At 44.3% G+C, this 17,355-nt stretch overlaps 1 protein-coding gene across 4 annotated transcripts in view; it reads left to right on the top strand.

Annotated features, from left to right (window-relative positions):
* The window catches only part of PDCD6IP (programmed cell death 6 interacting protein), a 369,384-nt gene that overhangs the window by 42,229 nt on the left and 309,800 nt on the right, over positions 1 to 17,355 (top strand). For all 4 annotated transcript variants that reach the window (XM_078688299.1, XM_078688297.1, XM_078688300.1 and 1 more), the window contains exons 2-3: positions 6,769 to 6,823; positions 13,229 to 13,298. In XM_078688299.1, coding sequence (XP_078544425.1) covers positions 6,769 to 6,823; positions 13,229 to 13,298 — 125 coding nt within the window. The remainder of the gene's footprint in view (positions 1 to 6,768; positions 6,824 to 13,228; positions 13,299 to 17,355) is intronic.

Genomic DNA, 17,355 nt, shown 5'->3' with positions numbered 1-17,355 from the left:
GTGCAGGCCCACTCCGTGAAGGCGTGGGCCTGCCACGTTAGTCGGGCAGTGAACTTTCCACAAGGAGGGGGGAGTGTTCAGATATGCTGCCTCTCAGAAAAGGAAAATGTACAGGTTTTCTACAATAGCTCTATGCTTGTTTATTTGCGTCTCCCTGCTCCTCTCCAGCATTAGTTATAGCGATCCTCTGAGGCCTTCGCCCGGGGGTCCAAATTACAGCTGCGTTGTAATGGCCGCCGGCCGTCCCGCATGAGGGCGGTTGCCCCTCCCGTTCTAGCCACAGTGGCCTTGTGGAGTCAAATAGGTATCTGCTGCAGTGACCAGCAGTCCAGTTGCATTTAATGGCCGAACTTTCCTCCCCCCACCTGCGGAGCGATCATGGGCAGGACTTACAGTTCTAGCATCAAGGGAGAGGTCCTCCTCAGTTATTTTGTAGCCTGGAGGACTGCGGGGCGCACCCACGCCTCACCGCAAGAGCCCCCGGGGGTTGCCGCCGATCAAGGCATCTGGTCCTGTGTGAGAGAGGGTTCCGACCACTGGTTCACTGCACGGGCCGCGGTGGTTGCGCGACTCCGCCCCCCATATCCGGCTCCACTGCTAAACCAGGCCACGTCCCTCAGTGCCTGTCGATCGTCGCCACCAGTTCTCCTTTGCGGTTCTTTCGCCTTGGGGCACTTTCTGGTATCAGCGCCGCTGTAATTCCCTCATCAGTGTCGCAGTAGGGACGGATATAACGGGCTACGCCACAGGCCCGGACAGAGCTCGGGGACTAAGCCGCCATCGTGGTCAGCGCCAGGCCACGCCCCCCCTGGGGCCATATTTGCTTCCTACAGGAGACTCATTTGAAGCCCAACGACACTTATAGAATGTGTTCCAAGGCTGTTCCACACCAATACTATTCCCTAACAAAAGGGCCGGGGTAGCCATCTTAGTCGCACGTACGTTTCCTGGGAGGGTGGGGACCATGGTGATGGAGGGTTAAGGGCGGCTCCTGGCACACTCTGTGATAATAGGGGGGCACACCCTCACACTGGCCACTATATACTCTTCCAACGTGGGCCAAGAGGCCTTCTTACACAAAACAATAGGCGACTTGACCTCTACACCTGTCTTGCTTTCGCTTCTCAGATAATACAGCTCCCACACAATGGCTCAACACTCGGCGAAGCAGGAGACATAACACAATACAAACAACACCTTTAGAAAAGGGTTTTATTTTACAAAATGCAAGGACTCTCTCTTTTAGAACAAGGCTTGGGGTTTTATTTCACACAATGCTCTCTAACAGAAAGGCTTTCCCAGATACCAAATGCAGAACATTTTTGAATATATATATATATATATATATATATATATATATATATATATATATATATATATATATATATATATATATATATATATATATATATATATATATATATATATATATATATATATATATATATATATATATAGAGAGAGAGATATATATGTGTTTATATGCAAGCAATAATAACACACTTGATAAATATAACAGCTGAATGCATGAATAATACTGATGAATAAACAAGCTGAAGCAGCAAATAATATGAAATAAGACTCAAGCAAATATACTGGACGTCCTGCAAGAGATCAAATGATTACTTTGGATGTGCACCTCAACTCACTCACACATCACAAAGAAAAAACCTCAAATGATCAAAGCCACTGGCCAAACATCAAAATGGCAATAATCTAAGCTCAAGCACCTCAAATGACCACAGCCACTGGAACCACACATCACACTGGAACTATTCGAAACTCAATACTTCACCTGGTGCAAACACTGCATCTTCGCCCATTGTGGGGGAATTAAACAGACATGGTCAAGCGCTCAGCAACCAGGGTTCCGCGCTCCAAAGTATACGCGTCCGTCCCCGGTCGGATTCCAAACTCCCGGTTTCTAAGTCAACAACCGTCAACTTTATAATCGCAAAACACACTAGAAGGTTCGAGAGAGACCTCCCCCCGTGCCAAAGGAATCTTTCCAGAACTGGCCAGGTTCCAAGCAAGCATTTCCTGGCTGGAAGGAGGTCCCACGTCCCCCTCTCCAATCTCGCATGTTCCATCCTTTATCTTGACGAAGCTCACAAAGCCTTTCAGAGTACATTAAACTATCTCTCACAAAAACAATCCTTGAACGTGAATAACCCAAACAACTTACAAGTGCTGCTGTGCACGTAGTTAAAGCTCAAGCAAGGCAGAGTCAGAATTCAGAATGACATGAGGCCATGTCAAAGCCAAAAGTAAGAACGTCATAATTCTACCAATGTACAACACAATGCACATTTGTGAACACACTGCTTAACGATTCACATACATCTCTCACTGTTCTATAGCATCATACTTAATCTCTCAATGTACACCGAGCATATTTGTGCATCACTGCACTTCGAGACCAAAAAGTACATTCCACACATCCCACACATCCCTCTCATGTTTTCAAATACACATCCCACACGTTCTGTTCTTGGCAAGGCTGTCCTACTCCGTGACAGCTCCCACTGAAAGACAGCAAGATTACAAGATAGAAACTTTTAAGAGAAATGGGCATATGCAGGACCGTCATACATTCAGGCTAGGATACACCAAAGGCAGTTAAAATAATGATAGTCAAAGTTCATCACAGGGTGTCAGACCACAAGAGTGCCTCTAGCACTACAACACCCGACCGACAAATTCTTCTTGGGGGTGACTTGAATATAGTGTTCGACGGTCAGCTCGACCGCTCCGCTCAGAGGCAGAGGTCAACGGGGTTCTTTCGCAAACTCACCTCCAATGGTTGCACGATTTGGGGTTAGTGGACATGTGCTGGTACCTCCACCCCCACATGCTTGACTACACATTTTACTCTCATGCCAGGGGGACTTGAGCACTAGACCGCCTTATTCATGAAAGCTTAGAGACACACGCCTACATTGCCCTGAAGTAGTCACACGCCTCACAAAAACGTTGGGAGACTTTTTAGCTACAAACGACACACATGACCCTTCCATCGTCTCCCTTTGGAAAACGCTCAAATTAGTGGCCCTGGGAGATCTCATAGCCACCTCCTCTGCAGACAATAAGGCCCGTAAAGAAAAGAGGGATGAGGTTACTGAATGAACAAGTGCTAGAATTGGAAGGGATCCATAAAAGGACGAGAGCCCCACGAATTTGGAGGAAAATGTTATTTATTTATGACATTCATGAAGCACTCTATCACCTAACAGGCATCCAGGCGCTGACATATTGGTGTACAATCAGACTTGTGTTCCGGGAAACGTATGAGTACCCAGATTACGCACTCGGAAAGAGCCAAGTTTTTAGTCTCTTCCTAAATGCGAGGAGGTCCTCCATTTGTCTCGGCTCCAGTGGAAGCCTGTTCCATAGTTGAGCAGCTGAGGTACTGAAAGCCCTCCCTCCTGATTTTATTTTTTTGAATCTTGGCACCTTCACCAGTCTCGCTGAAGAGGAGCGAAGGCTTCTCTCCGGAACATACCAAGCAAATTTCCTCCTCAACAGTTTCGGTCCAAGCCCGTGCAGGGCATTAAAATTGATACAGAGGGATTTAAACTGGACTTTCTGAGTATCGGGAACCAGTGCAGCTCTGACGGAGCCAAATAAGTAGAGAAACTTCTTGATTTCCCCAGGGCTAGTTTAGCTGCTATTGCTTGGATCCTCTGGAGCCTTTCCATTAGATATCTCGGGGATTCCAGCAGTAAGGCATTACAGTAGTCCAATCTGCTTACGATGGTACATTGTACTATCAATGCTCGAGCATGTACTGGCAGAAGCGGAAGAATTTTACGAAAGACTCTAATAATAGCAAAACAGCTCCCCACGTTTTTACTAACCTGTGATTCAAGCGTCCGCTTATTATTAAACATAACACCCAAGTTTCGAACCTTCTCAACAGGCAACAGAGGGCTGGTTGTCGCGGATGGCCAGAAATTCGGGGGGGGGGGGCCCAGCAGGGTCCTTCCTCACTGGGCAGTAGAGAATTTCGGTTTTCTCCGAGATAAATTGTAGCAAATTCTCCCTTAGCCACTGAGCAGTATCTCAAAGACAGTCATGAAACACGTCAAAAGGTGTAAATAAAAGCAGCCAGGGCACAACTGGCCAGTCTTGACCTCGACAGGGCAGAATACACTGCGCTTCGACTGAAGCATGCTTTTTATACTGGGGGGACAAATGTGGCCGCTTATTGGCCCAAAATCTGCAATCGCAGAAACGGGCAGCGACAGTCCCACTCATCCTGACTGCTAAGGGTGTTGAGCGTACAGATGGCGAAGACATAGCAGACACATTCCGAGTCTTCTACGCCACTCTGTACTCCGCACAGCTGCTGCCCAACCAAAACCCTTATAGGTACTGTCAGGACGTAACACTCTCCAAGCTGAAGGCAAACCAGGCATTCCCATTAGGCCTGAAGAAGTTATCTCGGCTATTTCCCAACTTAAACTTCTTAAATCCCCGGACCGGACGGGTTTACCAACCTTTTTTACAAAACTTTTTGTCCCCTCGTGGCCCCCATACTAACACGACTTTTTAATTCAATTGACGACTCTGGGGAACTGCCACCTACCATTCTTCTGGCATCCGTGGCAGTGTTGCCCAAGTCCGGAAAAGACAATAGATATTGCGCCTTGTACAGGCCGATATCTCTCCTGAACATCGATTTCAAGATCTGTACAGGGATCCTCGCGACTTGTCTAGGGCCCATGATGCCGGGCTTGATCGACTCGGACCAGGCGGGCTTTGTTGCAACCAGGCAATGTAGCCATACCAGACGGCTATTACATCTCTTAGACAAGTCCCACCGGCAGTCTGAGGAGCATGTCTTCCTATCAATAGACGGCGAGAAAGCATTTGATAGGGTCCAATGGCCCTTTTTGGAGACTGTCCTGGAGAAATTCGGGTTTGGCCGCCGCTTTTGACGGTGAAAGGTGGGTCTTAAGTGGCTATAGTCACCCATCAGCTACTGTCGGAGTGAATGGTTTTACTTCTGCACCCTTTAACATCACCAGGTGCACGCGAGAGGGCTGCCCACTCGCCCCCTTACTATTTGCTCTCTACTTTGAACCGCTAGCTCAGAAGATACGGGAGAACCAGCTGATCCAGGGAATCCTCTTTGAAGGAGAACGTCCCACAGCTAACCTATACTCGGATGAAGTGGTTGCAACACTCAAGTCCCCTCACCCCTCCGTCCCGGCATTCCTGCCCGAAATGGAGAAATTCGCAGCGGCTTCTGGCTTCAAAGGTAATGTAGCTAAGTCCCAAGGTTGAGCTTCTCGTTGAAGCAGACCACTATCACAGCCCTTCCTTATGCATGCCCAATCAATAAATGGTCGCCACCTTTGAAGCACCTGTCTTGTTTGTCCCAATAGCTGAGATTAATTGAGGGATTTCGTCTCGGGTATGGATAGGGACAACAGAATGCCCAGGTTGGGCATAACTTTGTTGTCCGCAAAGTTATGCCCAACTTGGGCATTCTGTGTGTCCTCTTTTCTGGCTTGTGCTGGTTTCCATTCATCACTCGGGGTGTGGCACAATTTACTTGCTTGCGGTTGCATCAGACAGCCACTAGGGGTTACACGCTGTGCGCACGCTCTTTTCATGCTTCATGCTGGGCTTGTTGCCGTCTTAGGCTTTTCGACCTCGTTGTTCTTGACTGGGCATCTTTTGGCTCCTTGATGCTTCTCATGGGGGTTGAGTCTGTCCCTTCAAACGACAGGGGTCTGTGTGGTGCTCACTTTGCTAATGCCAGCATCCTTTTGTTCATGACGGTGGCCCACTGTCATTCGGGGGGGTATGGTGCACTCAGCCAGAGTCCTAGCTTTCTGTCTGTCTCTAACAACCTCCTAATGCATTCCCACTTTTGCAGTTCTTGGTGTGTTGTGGCACTGTGGCCACTAGGTGGTGCTGCAACCACTGTCCTCACTTGTGACCGGCCCCTGCACCGGCTCTATCAGAGCCTCGTGTTGAGACCACTGCAGTGTTTGCCTGGGTTGAGGCACTCCACACCTCACTGGCCAGGATACGGCTTATGGGTGCAGATCGTAGCAAAAGATTAATGGAGGAAGGGTTTTTCATTAGCACGTAACACTTCGTGTCGGCCCCCTGCCTCAAGACGCTTCAGCACCTATGCTTGTTCTCCAGGGGAAATTCAGCTTCTAGCACAGGGCTGGGCAATGCCGGTGTGGCAGGGCAGCGTACTTTATAATTTTTTTTTAATGAGGCTGCTCCAGTTTCTCTAACTTTAAGGCGGTTCCGGAACTTCACACCTGTTACTATCCTAATAGTTATTGCTCGTCCAGAGGATGGCTTCCTGTTTCTCCCTTGTAATCTAGCTCCTGGGCAAATGTTTGTAGAGTGGTGCTGCCATTCTGTGTCTGTACAATTTGTATTTTGTTCCTGCCAACTCAAGATAGTTGAATCCTACCTGAAGAGGTTTGCACTTTTACCCACCCCGTTTTACTGCACAGGTGAATTTAACTGTGTTGGACATTACCTGGGTGAAGCTATTTGCAAATAATTGTTGCATAACTTGGAACTGAGAGACTACTTATGAACCAAAGGTTTTCATGAGCTGAAACAGTTCACTTTTCTTATTTCCAGCATTTAATAATGGACTATATATTTCCAAACTGTACTTCTAGATGGCAAACTAAATAGAAAACTATAATGTACTATGATGTGAGTAAATTATGTTCGGTTTAAGGAATTGCCTTATATTTGACCACAATATTTTATCCTGTTTATTAGGTATTATGATCAGCTGTGTTCCATTGAGCCAAAGTTTCCATTTACTGAAAGCCAGGTAAGATTTTGTTTTCCTTTTCTTATGCTGCTTTATCTGTCCATTGCATTTACACTTATTGATATTATAAACATTTTCTCTGCATGATGTTTTAAGTCTGGGTAGAGAGAGAGATTTAGTTGTTGCAAGAGCTCATGTTGTACCAAAAAAGAAAGTAAAGAAAGGAGCATATATAAAGGGCCTTTGGATATTCATCAGCCTCTGTATGGCATGTCCGCAAGTGATTGCCCAGCAGTTGTTAATCTGCCAAAAGAGTGCTTCTCTGTTTTTATATAATCAACTATTTTGGTTTTTGCAAACAGCACAGTACGCTGCTGCACTGTGACAGATGACACATTTCATTAGTTCCCCAGTCATTGCTTTAACTTGCTAAGCCAGATGTATTACGTATTGAGATTGCATGTTACCCTCCTCCGGTTAACTTGACGTCAAAGGTGGCGGGCAAGGATCAGGTAAACTGTTGTCGGCTAGTGATTCAGGCACAAATACATGCTTCTGATTGTCCACAATCCACACCAAAATCAGTATTAAATATGGGAACACTCAAACGTCAGAAGTCGAAGTCATACAGTTATTTATTATTTATCCGGCGCACTCTTTTTTTTTTTTTTGCTTTGAATGGTACAGTGCCGTTTCTTGATTGCCCGCCGACGCTCTCGTTCCCTTTACACAGGTTTATGATCTTCTCCTATCACTGAGCCTACGCATTGTTCGTGTGACTTTGCTCCCGCCCCCTCCTGTTGTCCATGTTCATCACCTTCCAGGTCCCTCCTCCTCTCCCTTTTCTGCGCACACTGGAATGGCATGGTGAGCAAAAAAACGATGGATTAGGCCCAGATGTGTGTACTGGGGAGAACGTATGACATTGTTCTGTATTCTGTCCATCAATTGTTCTTTTTAGACGTGGGTCCTGTGCTCTCCATGCCACTGTAGTCAAGCTATCCTGGCTGATGAGGGCTAAAAGCCAGAAACCCGTCCTAGGATGCTTGTTTCCAGTCCAGGGTGAACTTGGCCTGGCAGTTGAGATGGACTGTTCCCATTGGGCGCAGGGTCAAGACTGATTTGTATATGACTGGGTCCAAACTGAATGGCATGGTGAGCAAAAAAGCGATGGATTAAGCCCAGATCTCTGTACTGGGGTGAATGTATGACATTGTTCTCCATTCTGTCCATCAATTGTTCTTTTTGCACTGGTCCCGTCATTGAGCCTACACATTGTCCGTGTGTCTTTGCTCCTGCCCCCTCCCGTTGTCCATGTTCATCAACTCCCAGGTCCCTCCTCCTCTCCCTTTTCTACATATTTTTTTGTTTTTATTTAAAAAAAAAGTTTCCTATATGAAACAATAGGAGATAAGCCAACATCCACACTGATCTCCTATCTCCACGATGCAGCTGCTGGAGGTCTTATGCGCTCCTCCAATCAGCACGCTGACGCAACCTTTTATTCTCCTGCAAGCTCACTCTGCTCCTCTTTACTCGCTGCATGGTTAATTTTATGCTTCCTCCCTCTTCCTTTGTTTGGTTCATATTCCCACTTTTCAGTTTTTTTTTTGTATCTTCTAATACCTTTTTGTTTATTTAACCCCATTCACTTTCAGTTATGTAAACTACCTTCCCATCCTATTTCCTCAGAGCCAAGGACCCCACTTCCGCGGTCATTTTACGTTTCGCTTTTTTTGTTTTTTTTGTTCACATCCTCTGCTTGACTCGTCTTAGTATTATAAATGAACCGGCACAACGGGTTGTATACATTACTCTGGGAAGACCATACAAAATATCACAGAACTAAATTAAAGAAAAACAAACGAACCATTCTGCACATTAGCGAGACTGTAGCATGTTGGTTTAACGAGGGAAGTGAGGCGGCTCACATTTGAAGATAGAATCAATGGGGGTGCGGAAATAGGCTGTCAGTCAATCCCAGCCTGTGCAGTCCGCAGGCAAAAGAAAAACAAGCATTTGCAATGCAATAGGTCTCGCATTTATGCGAATTTGAGCCATTGGCATTGTATATGACAATGTCTCTTATGTTTTGGTTTTTAAAACCTACATAAATGGCATTTTCATTTACAATGCTAATAGCTTAAACTCTCACTCTAAATGACTGCTACCTTTGTTGATAATCACTAGCAAGATGACTCATTTACTTAAGTGTGGAACATGCAACTGGGATTTCATCAATACAACATCAATAAATTGGTTAATTATGATTCATTTTATGGACAATGCTCTGTCCTGCCAAAATATTCAGCATTAAATAATAAAATTAGCTATAATTTGTTAAAACTAAGAACAATTTTTGCTGTTAACACAAACGTCTAGACTTATAATACCGGTGTACTTGGAATAGCTATGTTTGGCATATGAAGTCTGGATCTGAACAATTTCTGCAGCTTGAGGGGCAGTCAAGATGCCAGCATTTGTTCTATTCCTACAGGCGTAGAGCCAATATGCTGCTGCAGGAGGTGAGGATATTTACATAACAGCAGAGCGGATAAAACAACTAAGGTGAGTAATGCAAAACTGAAGGCTGGTTATACAGATACACAACCAAGGACTTTCCACAACCACAGACTAGATGACACCACAAGAAATCTTACAAGAAAAGGGTAGAGATGGCCTATAATGGACCAACACGGTTAGAATCAAACTCTGATTACAATTCAACTGCCTCTGTAGTGCCCACGAAGCCATTTAAACAGATAAACCAAGATACCTTGGCAGCGAGCCATTCCTTCCTCGTGCACAACCAACCCATCTCTTCAGACTCTATAGAAACAGAACCTCACCCATACAGGAGCCCATTTGTACAGAATTGCGAGACAATTGACTATGGTACATCATTCAACTCAATGGAACCAAAACCAACCATCCATGCTTTAGTAAACGAGTCAGTACAACTCTTCTGCCATCCATTTCCGAAACGGATTGACTCAGTAGCCATAAGGTTACAGAACCCCTCGATGGCTACTCATTTTCAACATCTGGACTGGTGTGCCACTCCTTTCAACACGTTCACTTCCACGTAACACCTCATTCACAGGTGCACTCGCAGTCACGCAAGAAAACCTTTTTGTATCCAAACTACAAAGACATACTCAAAACAGAAGCCACACCACCACCTGCGGCAAGCACCTTGCAGAGAAGGTGGAGAGAAGCTGTCACACAGAGTGTCACATAAGGACAGCGCTGCCGTGATATTGGCTGATGGAAGTGTGCTGTGCCTACAGTACTCCATTCAATCAAAAACGAGGAGATTATCAACAAAAAGTGCCAATGAGCCAACGCAATACTTGTGCAGCCCGCTGACCAAGATGTAAGACTGGGGTCCCTGCTCAATTTCGTCTGTTTAAGAGTCCTTTTCAGCATCCCTTCTTTTAACGAGGCATACTTACTTACATTCATTCATACACACACAAGTACCGCCAGTGGCACGAGAAACCCCTGGTGCAGGACCTAATGCCTTGAGCCTGATCGTGTTATTAAACACATAGGCAATGAAAGTCGAGATGTTGCCCACAAAAATACAGTAAGGCACTCGCCCACTTCCACCATCTTAATTAAATATAAAGCGCAGCTGCCGGAAAGCACCCGGCCGTACTGACAAAGCAATTTTGAGATCGGAAGAAGCGGGCGAGTGCCTTACTTTTATACACAGGGCTTCCGCTTCAACAAAAATGCAGACATGGCCGACGTTTTGTAGTTTTAATTAGAGGTCTTTATGTAGCATAAACCCATCTTTCAAGTATTGCACAGAGGAGCTTGGGGTTATATTACGTCATATAATGTTGGTTAAAGTATAGAACAACATTTACAAAACCACAGCTCAACAGAGGGCTATGTTAGAGAGTGCAACATTTACTTGGTAAAAGGGGACTCTTAAAAAGCATTGAGCAAAGGAAACAAAATTCAATCGCTGGCTAGTGGTCATGAAAGAAAGGAAAAATCTGCAGTGCCCAGTGGACGGGACGAGGTCACGTAGAAAGGACTGGGGGAGGGGGGTGGGCGGTGGAAGTGTTGATGCCTTTTAAACATTCAGGAGTCTTAAGCATCACAAGGAAAATTAAAATAAACCTTCTAAATTCGTGATAATGCGGGGCAGGAAACAATCAAAGCACATGCCGTGCTACATTTAAATCACAGCACCAGGGAGGAAACAATAACCAGCACCGCCTCTCCCCTACCTCTTCCACCACCGAGGAACGTGCAGGAATGACTGCAAAAATGCAAAAAAAATAGGCGGAAACATGATAATGAATCCCGCCCCTCTCGGACTGGTGACCTGACTCATGGTTGCCATGGCGATATTTTAGAAAATACGCTTGCAACACCGTAAGTCACGTCACCCAGTCCTCGAGAGGCGGGATCACAGCCGGACAAATCATCCGAACACGGGCTTTGTCCAGTGGCAGGCCTCCGTTTTGCGAGGCCGGCCAATGGAAGAAGGGGCGTGGTTTCATGCCCCTTCTTGCTAACAAGAACTCTCACCTGCGACAGCACATGCGCTGCAACGCAGGCTTCGACCTAACAACTCCACGGAAGTGCGACATTCCTGCATTTAGAGCATTTAACATAAGGCTTAACGCTAAGAGGGAAAAGTTTTTGTTTGGTACGCATGTAAACGGAAAGCGGATTCAGTGTGACTTCGCAATCATTACAATTTTAAATGCAGAATTTCCTGTTATAACACAGCTATACCACCGTGTCAGGTTACTGTCCTCTGCATTTAGGATCACATGTAAATTCACAATGAATGTGACGACCACCTGGGACAGAAAGAATTATGTAATCATAACACAAGATAAAAAAATATCAGGAGATAATGCGAACTTGGTGATGCAGCAGTCAAGGAAAACAAATAGACTGGATGCGCTTTGAGTCACTTATTTACACTTCAGTAAATACGCCGTTTATGAAGAACGCCAAGTTTTTATATATGGCGTTTATATATTTTATTCTGTATACAATGGGATTGTCGTTTAATATATATAGGATCTGGATATGCCCTGTTTTTTATGAGATTAGTAATCTTTTATGGTTTTCTATTTTGTAAACCGAATAAAGTCATTGAACTGAACTGAACGTTGCACGTTAAACTGGCAGCAGCAGTTCTTTGTGTGTGTGATGACTCAGGCCCAAGTATCACTGTCAGAAGATGAGTGACAGCCCGGTGGAACAAGCAATTGCAATGCAATAGGTCTTGTATTTGCGAACGTTTAAGCTAGTGACTTTGTTAATGATGATGCCTTTTATTTATCAGTTTTAAAATAACAAATAAATACAAGGCTTTGCCATTTACAATGTCAATAGCTCAAATTCTCGCAAATGCAAGACCTATTGCATTGCAAATGCTTCTTTCCTAATATTGGTATCTGAAGACTTTTATTTGCTCTCTATAATCTGACTTGGGTACTACAGTTGAGCTGCATTTATTAAAACCCTCAAGCAATTCCATCCGTAGTTACCTTCATTGAATTTGAATAAAGAATTATACTGCCTCCACTTACAGTTCAGAATGTGAAGCTTTCAGGGAGCATAGAACGATGAACTGATATACTGCGTTGAAAAGTATCACCAGAAAAGTATTTGTCAAGAGGTTTTCAAGCCTGCACTTTGTTTCAGCACTTGAATGGTCTTGGGAGAAAGCTGGGTTGAAAGATTTGATCAGTGAGATGTTAATGGTAATGGGATTTATAAAGTGCACAAATACCCGGGGGTGTCTTGGCACTGAGAACACATTAGGCCCGAGCCAGCGTCTAATTCTGGAATAACCAGATCAAAGATGTGCCATCTCTGCTTCATCACAGAATCATTGAATCAAAATGGCACCCAGGTTGTTTGAAATCTGGCTCAAGAGCAGTACTAAAAAGCACCTATTAAAATCCTTTAAGTAACACTTAAGGATTCTGGCATTTGTTTGGTTTGTTTATTAAATGTAAGGATTTAGCCATTGCATTTGTTTTAAAAACATATTGTTGATGTTATAATTTTGTAATGTTGCAAACAGATCTTGTTGATTATGTGCTGTATATATTCTATGCTTGTTAGGTTCAGCACTTGGGCTTAAGGAGATTCTGTGGATGGGCAATATGTACAGATCTAAAACTATACAATTGATTTTGTCCTTTTCGTTTTCTAATTTTCACGACTTATTTGAGTTAGAAAATGTCTCCTAGGAAACAGTGTAACCAAAAATATAAAAATGTTTATGATGTGCTTAGGGCCCAATCTTTAAATTCTGCTGCAACCTCTTTCTCTGTGGTATAGTCAACTTGGTGTGTCATGTGAAAGGTGAAACGTTGATGCATAGTCACTTGGAATTCAACTGTTTCCTTTTTGAATTACAAATGTTTATTTTTATTTCTTGAATACAGCAAGTATAATAATCTGTCCTTTTCCACCCAGCTCTGCTTGACGTTCACTTGGAAAGATGCTTTTGATAAAGGATCCCTGTTTGGAGGTTCTGTTAAACTTGGTATGTATTTTCGATCGAAAAGTTTGATCTTTCACATGCTCTCTGATTTTGTTTCACAGAATGGATAAATTATCAAACAAATCATGGCTGCTGGGTGATATAGAAATCTTATACTTGCTAAATCTCTCGCATCAGGCCAATAACTCAGATGCAACACAACTATTATTGTTGTTATGCCTACATTACAAAGTTTTTCTTTTAACTAAGCCCCCAATTATAGTTTTTGAGTGTAGCACTCTAAATTTGGCATATGTACTCCTTGTTCAAGTCAAAAGCACAAATGGTAGTTGGAAATATCCCAGCTGCTTACTCCCCCCTCAATGTCAGCCAGTTGATGTGGGTTTTAGAATACTTCTTTTTTTTGGTGGGGGGAATTTATTTTATAAATCTTTATTTATCAATAAGTACGTAAAATGAAGCCAGCTACCAAGATTTTAAAACAACGTTCACATGTGTGGTACAGCAGGTTACCAGGAAGAAAGCTGGATATCATAATAAACAAGAGACCTAAATGAGGGGGCAAACTTGGAAAGATATGACATACCTCAAAAAGCAAAATGGCATATTAGGCGTCATACAGCAGTACAGGGGAGTGATGAAAATAAAATAGGACAAAAAACCAAAATGTTTAATCTGTTGCTTCATCATCCATAGAATTATCCATAGACAACAAATAGTTCTGCAGTGGTTTCCAAATATACTTGGGCCTGAATGTAACTGGCTGCAGGGAGGCTTAGAATTCAGAATTAGTATCACAGTAGGGCAAGTCTTTCAGCGCGGCTGCCACCATGGGGTGGTGTGAGCATCCCAATGGAGTGAAATGTGTTGCTTAGTTAGAAGTAAAACAATAGCAGTAGAGTGGCATAGTCCCAATGGTTATATACCTATTATAAAGCTGACCACACCGTGCAGTAAGCTTGAAGGATGTAGGATTTATTGAAGATTATCATCCTATAGTGTAGTTCCTATACCCCTAATATACTTTGCGCATTGAAATAACATACACTATAGATTTGACATAGGACTAAGGTCAGTATGTCTCTATCGAGTATATTAAACTTAATTGTGTGTGCCAGCTAACTCAGAGGTCACTAGAAACTTTCTCGAATAAACAAGAAGGGATTAGTCTCTGACAACCGCATAAACATGACAACTGTGTTTCCCTAGGACTGGAACAAATATCTTCAGAGTCGTGGAAACAATAGATAACTATTTCACCTAGTCAATCGTGCATGGTTCGTTTCTACAGAGTTGCATAGAAATAGAGACACAGGCATTTCAATAAAAGGGTTTTATTGAACAGTCTTATTTCTCATGCAAGACAAATGAACTGCTACAATTGTTAGAATGCAAAGTATAATGCGTACAGCATGAACAGTAATATAAAATAATACTGTAATAGCATTGACTGTTGCTATGACATATATAAAAATACATACATAAATAACACAGGCTAAAATACTCAACTGATGCTTCTAAAATGCTCTTTCCCCAGTGTATCTAACCTAGGTCTAGTACGAGGGAAGAAGTAAGTGCTGCCTTAGCATAGGTTTTAGTTCTGCCAAGAATTGCCAAAGGTTTCTCTAGGTTCTAATCAGCTCCATACCTTAGAATGAGAGAGGTTGGTATCTCTTTCTTTGGACTCATATTTCCCAACACCCCGCAAGGGGAGTCCGAAACACCGGAGCTCGATTCTCGGCAGGGGGATGACAGCGTCTAGTCAGTGCATCAGCTGGGGAGTTGGCTTCCTTCGGTACTTGCTGTGGCGAGCTCCGTCGTGCAAGTAGGTAGTCGAACTGCACCGAACCACACCGTGCTTTGCCATAGCAAGTAGGTATATTTATACCTTGAAGGTGTTTAGAAATGCCAGTATTGACGTAAAGTCGGGCATATGAACGTCATGAATGAACCCCTAAGGAATAGATGTTCATGCACAATTGTGGCGCCTCGGGGTCTCTATGTACGTCGAGCGAGGCAGGGGGTGGGACTACTGTCCCTTCAAACAGACTGACATAGACCGGTAGTCGGGGTAACGCAGGTTTTATTGCTTTAAACGTTCTTTTACGGTGTACTGTCTTTCTATAGTACGGTAATGCTGTCTCCGCCTCTTCAGAGAGTCTTTGTAGGCGTTTCTCCGCTGCTGCTCTTCGCACGTCCCGGTGGTTTCTGGGACTGGTGGTCCTGGAGCTCTCCTCCACGATGTCGAGCCGTCCGCCGTGCAGGGGAGAAAAAAGAACAGCGTTTCAGCTGACTGGTTGAGACCAAATCACGGGTAAGGGAGTGAGGGTTCACAGTTGCACAACTCCTTCTATGGACTACGGTGGTGGTCGGTGAGGGAGGGGTAGTGCTTTAGGGTGTGAGTGACAAACTACTTTCGTGGTCTAATCCACTTAAAGCCCGCCCAGCCTGGAAGCCGTGCACGTACCTCTGGAAGCCACACTTCCCTCGATGAAGTGTGGCTGGGCGAAGCGCCTTCCTGGTGGCCTCCTGGCTTGTCGGTTTCTCCCTTCAGCTGTCGACTCTCCGTGCTTCTTTCTCTCTCCTCGTCTGGGACAGCCTCCTCGCTTCCTCGCCGTTCTCCTGCTCTTGTCTCTGCCTCTGGCCTCTGATGTTCCTTCGTATCCCGGCTCCGCTCCGCTCCTCTGTCTCCCTCGCTCCTCAGCTCCCGGCTTTCCTCCACCTTCTTTCTCATACTCCTCTCGACTTCGTCCTCTCCTCGCCAACCGTCCGTCTCTCCTTCTTCACCTCCGAGTGTGTAACACACCTGTGCGGAGTCGTGGGCGGCTTTTACCTGCACATAGGGGGCGTGATCAGTGACGTGTTCCCTGTCCAGCTCCGCCCAATTAAAGTAGCAGGACTCTCCAGCCTCCTCGGGGTCCGGGTCGTCTGAGTCTACCGCGTTCCTCCAGGCGCCTGCATGCTGGTCAAAGAGAGGTGAGACAGGTAAGCCTGGCAGCCCCGGTCCCACCCCGTCACAACAATAAATGAGTTCTTGGAGAAATCAATATCCAAGCAAGGGGAATACCCTAAGGGCTTTAGAGTCTGGTTTTCTTAGAAATCGCTGTGACGTAGATGAACGCATGGAAGTGGCCATGCCTGTATTTGGGTAGCAGGGACTATGCCTAAATAAGGACTGGATTTCTATGCCTATATAAGGGTAATGTGAATTATACCTATATATGGGCATGTTCATCGGCAAATTCATACGGAATCTAAATCGATATACAACAATCCATAGAAGAAACATCCTATCCACACAACATCTAAGCAGCAACTGACAACTCAGAATTCTAAAGAGCTTCAGAGAATAACATTCTAGAACTGAACCAATACACATGCAAAGGGCAAGCATCTTAAACATTATCTAGATCATTAGTTGAACATAAAGTCAGCACATATTAAATATCAGGTTATAACACACCTTTCCCCTTTACATGAAAACAAAACAAGGGAAAAAACTACTGTAAAACAAAGTCACGAAGAAACACTGGAGTCTTCTTACAACAATAACTGTTGTGTAGCATAGGTGCTTTTTCTGACGACTCTTAAGGAACTACAGGCACATAAGAGCCTCTAGCACGTAAAGGAGCAATCGTACTCAAGTTCCAAATGTGACCGTCATTTAATTTAATAGCTTTTTGAAAAAGCTTTTTAACAACAAATGGAGATGAAAATTTAGAAAGACCTCCAGCTTTCTGGGGTAAACTAACTTTCACTTTGTCACCCACACGCATGCATGTGTGCGAAACAGCATGTCTAGCATCAAAATAATCCTTTCTTTTTAAAGCCTTCATGTTTTGTGATCCTTGACAAGGAACAGCATCAGAAACACCAACACCAGAAAATCCTTCTGAATTTGTGCCAACATGTTTATCTCTCATCCAAGACTGAAACAATTGTGGATTAGGACTACGCCCCCTAAACAGTTCAAAAGGAACTTTATTTGTGGTGGAATGAGGTGCAAGACGATAAACTCTTACACGCTCTGCATTTTCTAAATTCCAGTCCTTACCTTGAAGATTAGCTAATTGAATCGACTCTTTGAGAACGCGATTAA

The sequence above is a fragment of the Lissotriton helveticus genome, chromosome 4_1, assembly GCF_964261635.1.
Source record: "Lissotriton helveticus chromosome 4_1, aLisHel1.1, whole genome shotgun sequence".
Taxonomy (NCBI): domain Eukaryota; kingdom Metazoa; phylum Chordata; class Amphibia; order Caudata; family Salamandridae; genus Lissotriton; species Lissotriton helveticus.
The sequence above is the reverse complement of the archived record's forward strand: the minus strand, read 5'-3'. Positions and strand labels throughout refer to the sequence as shown.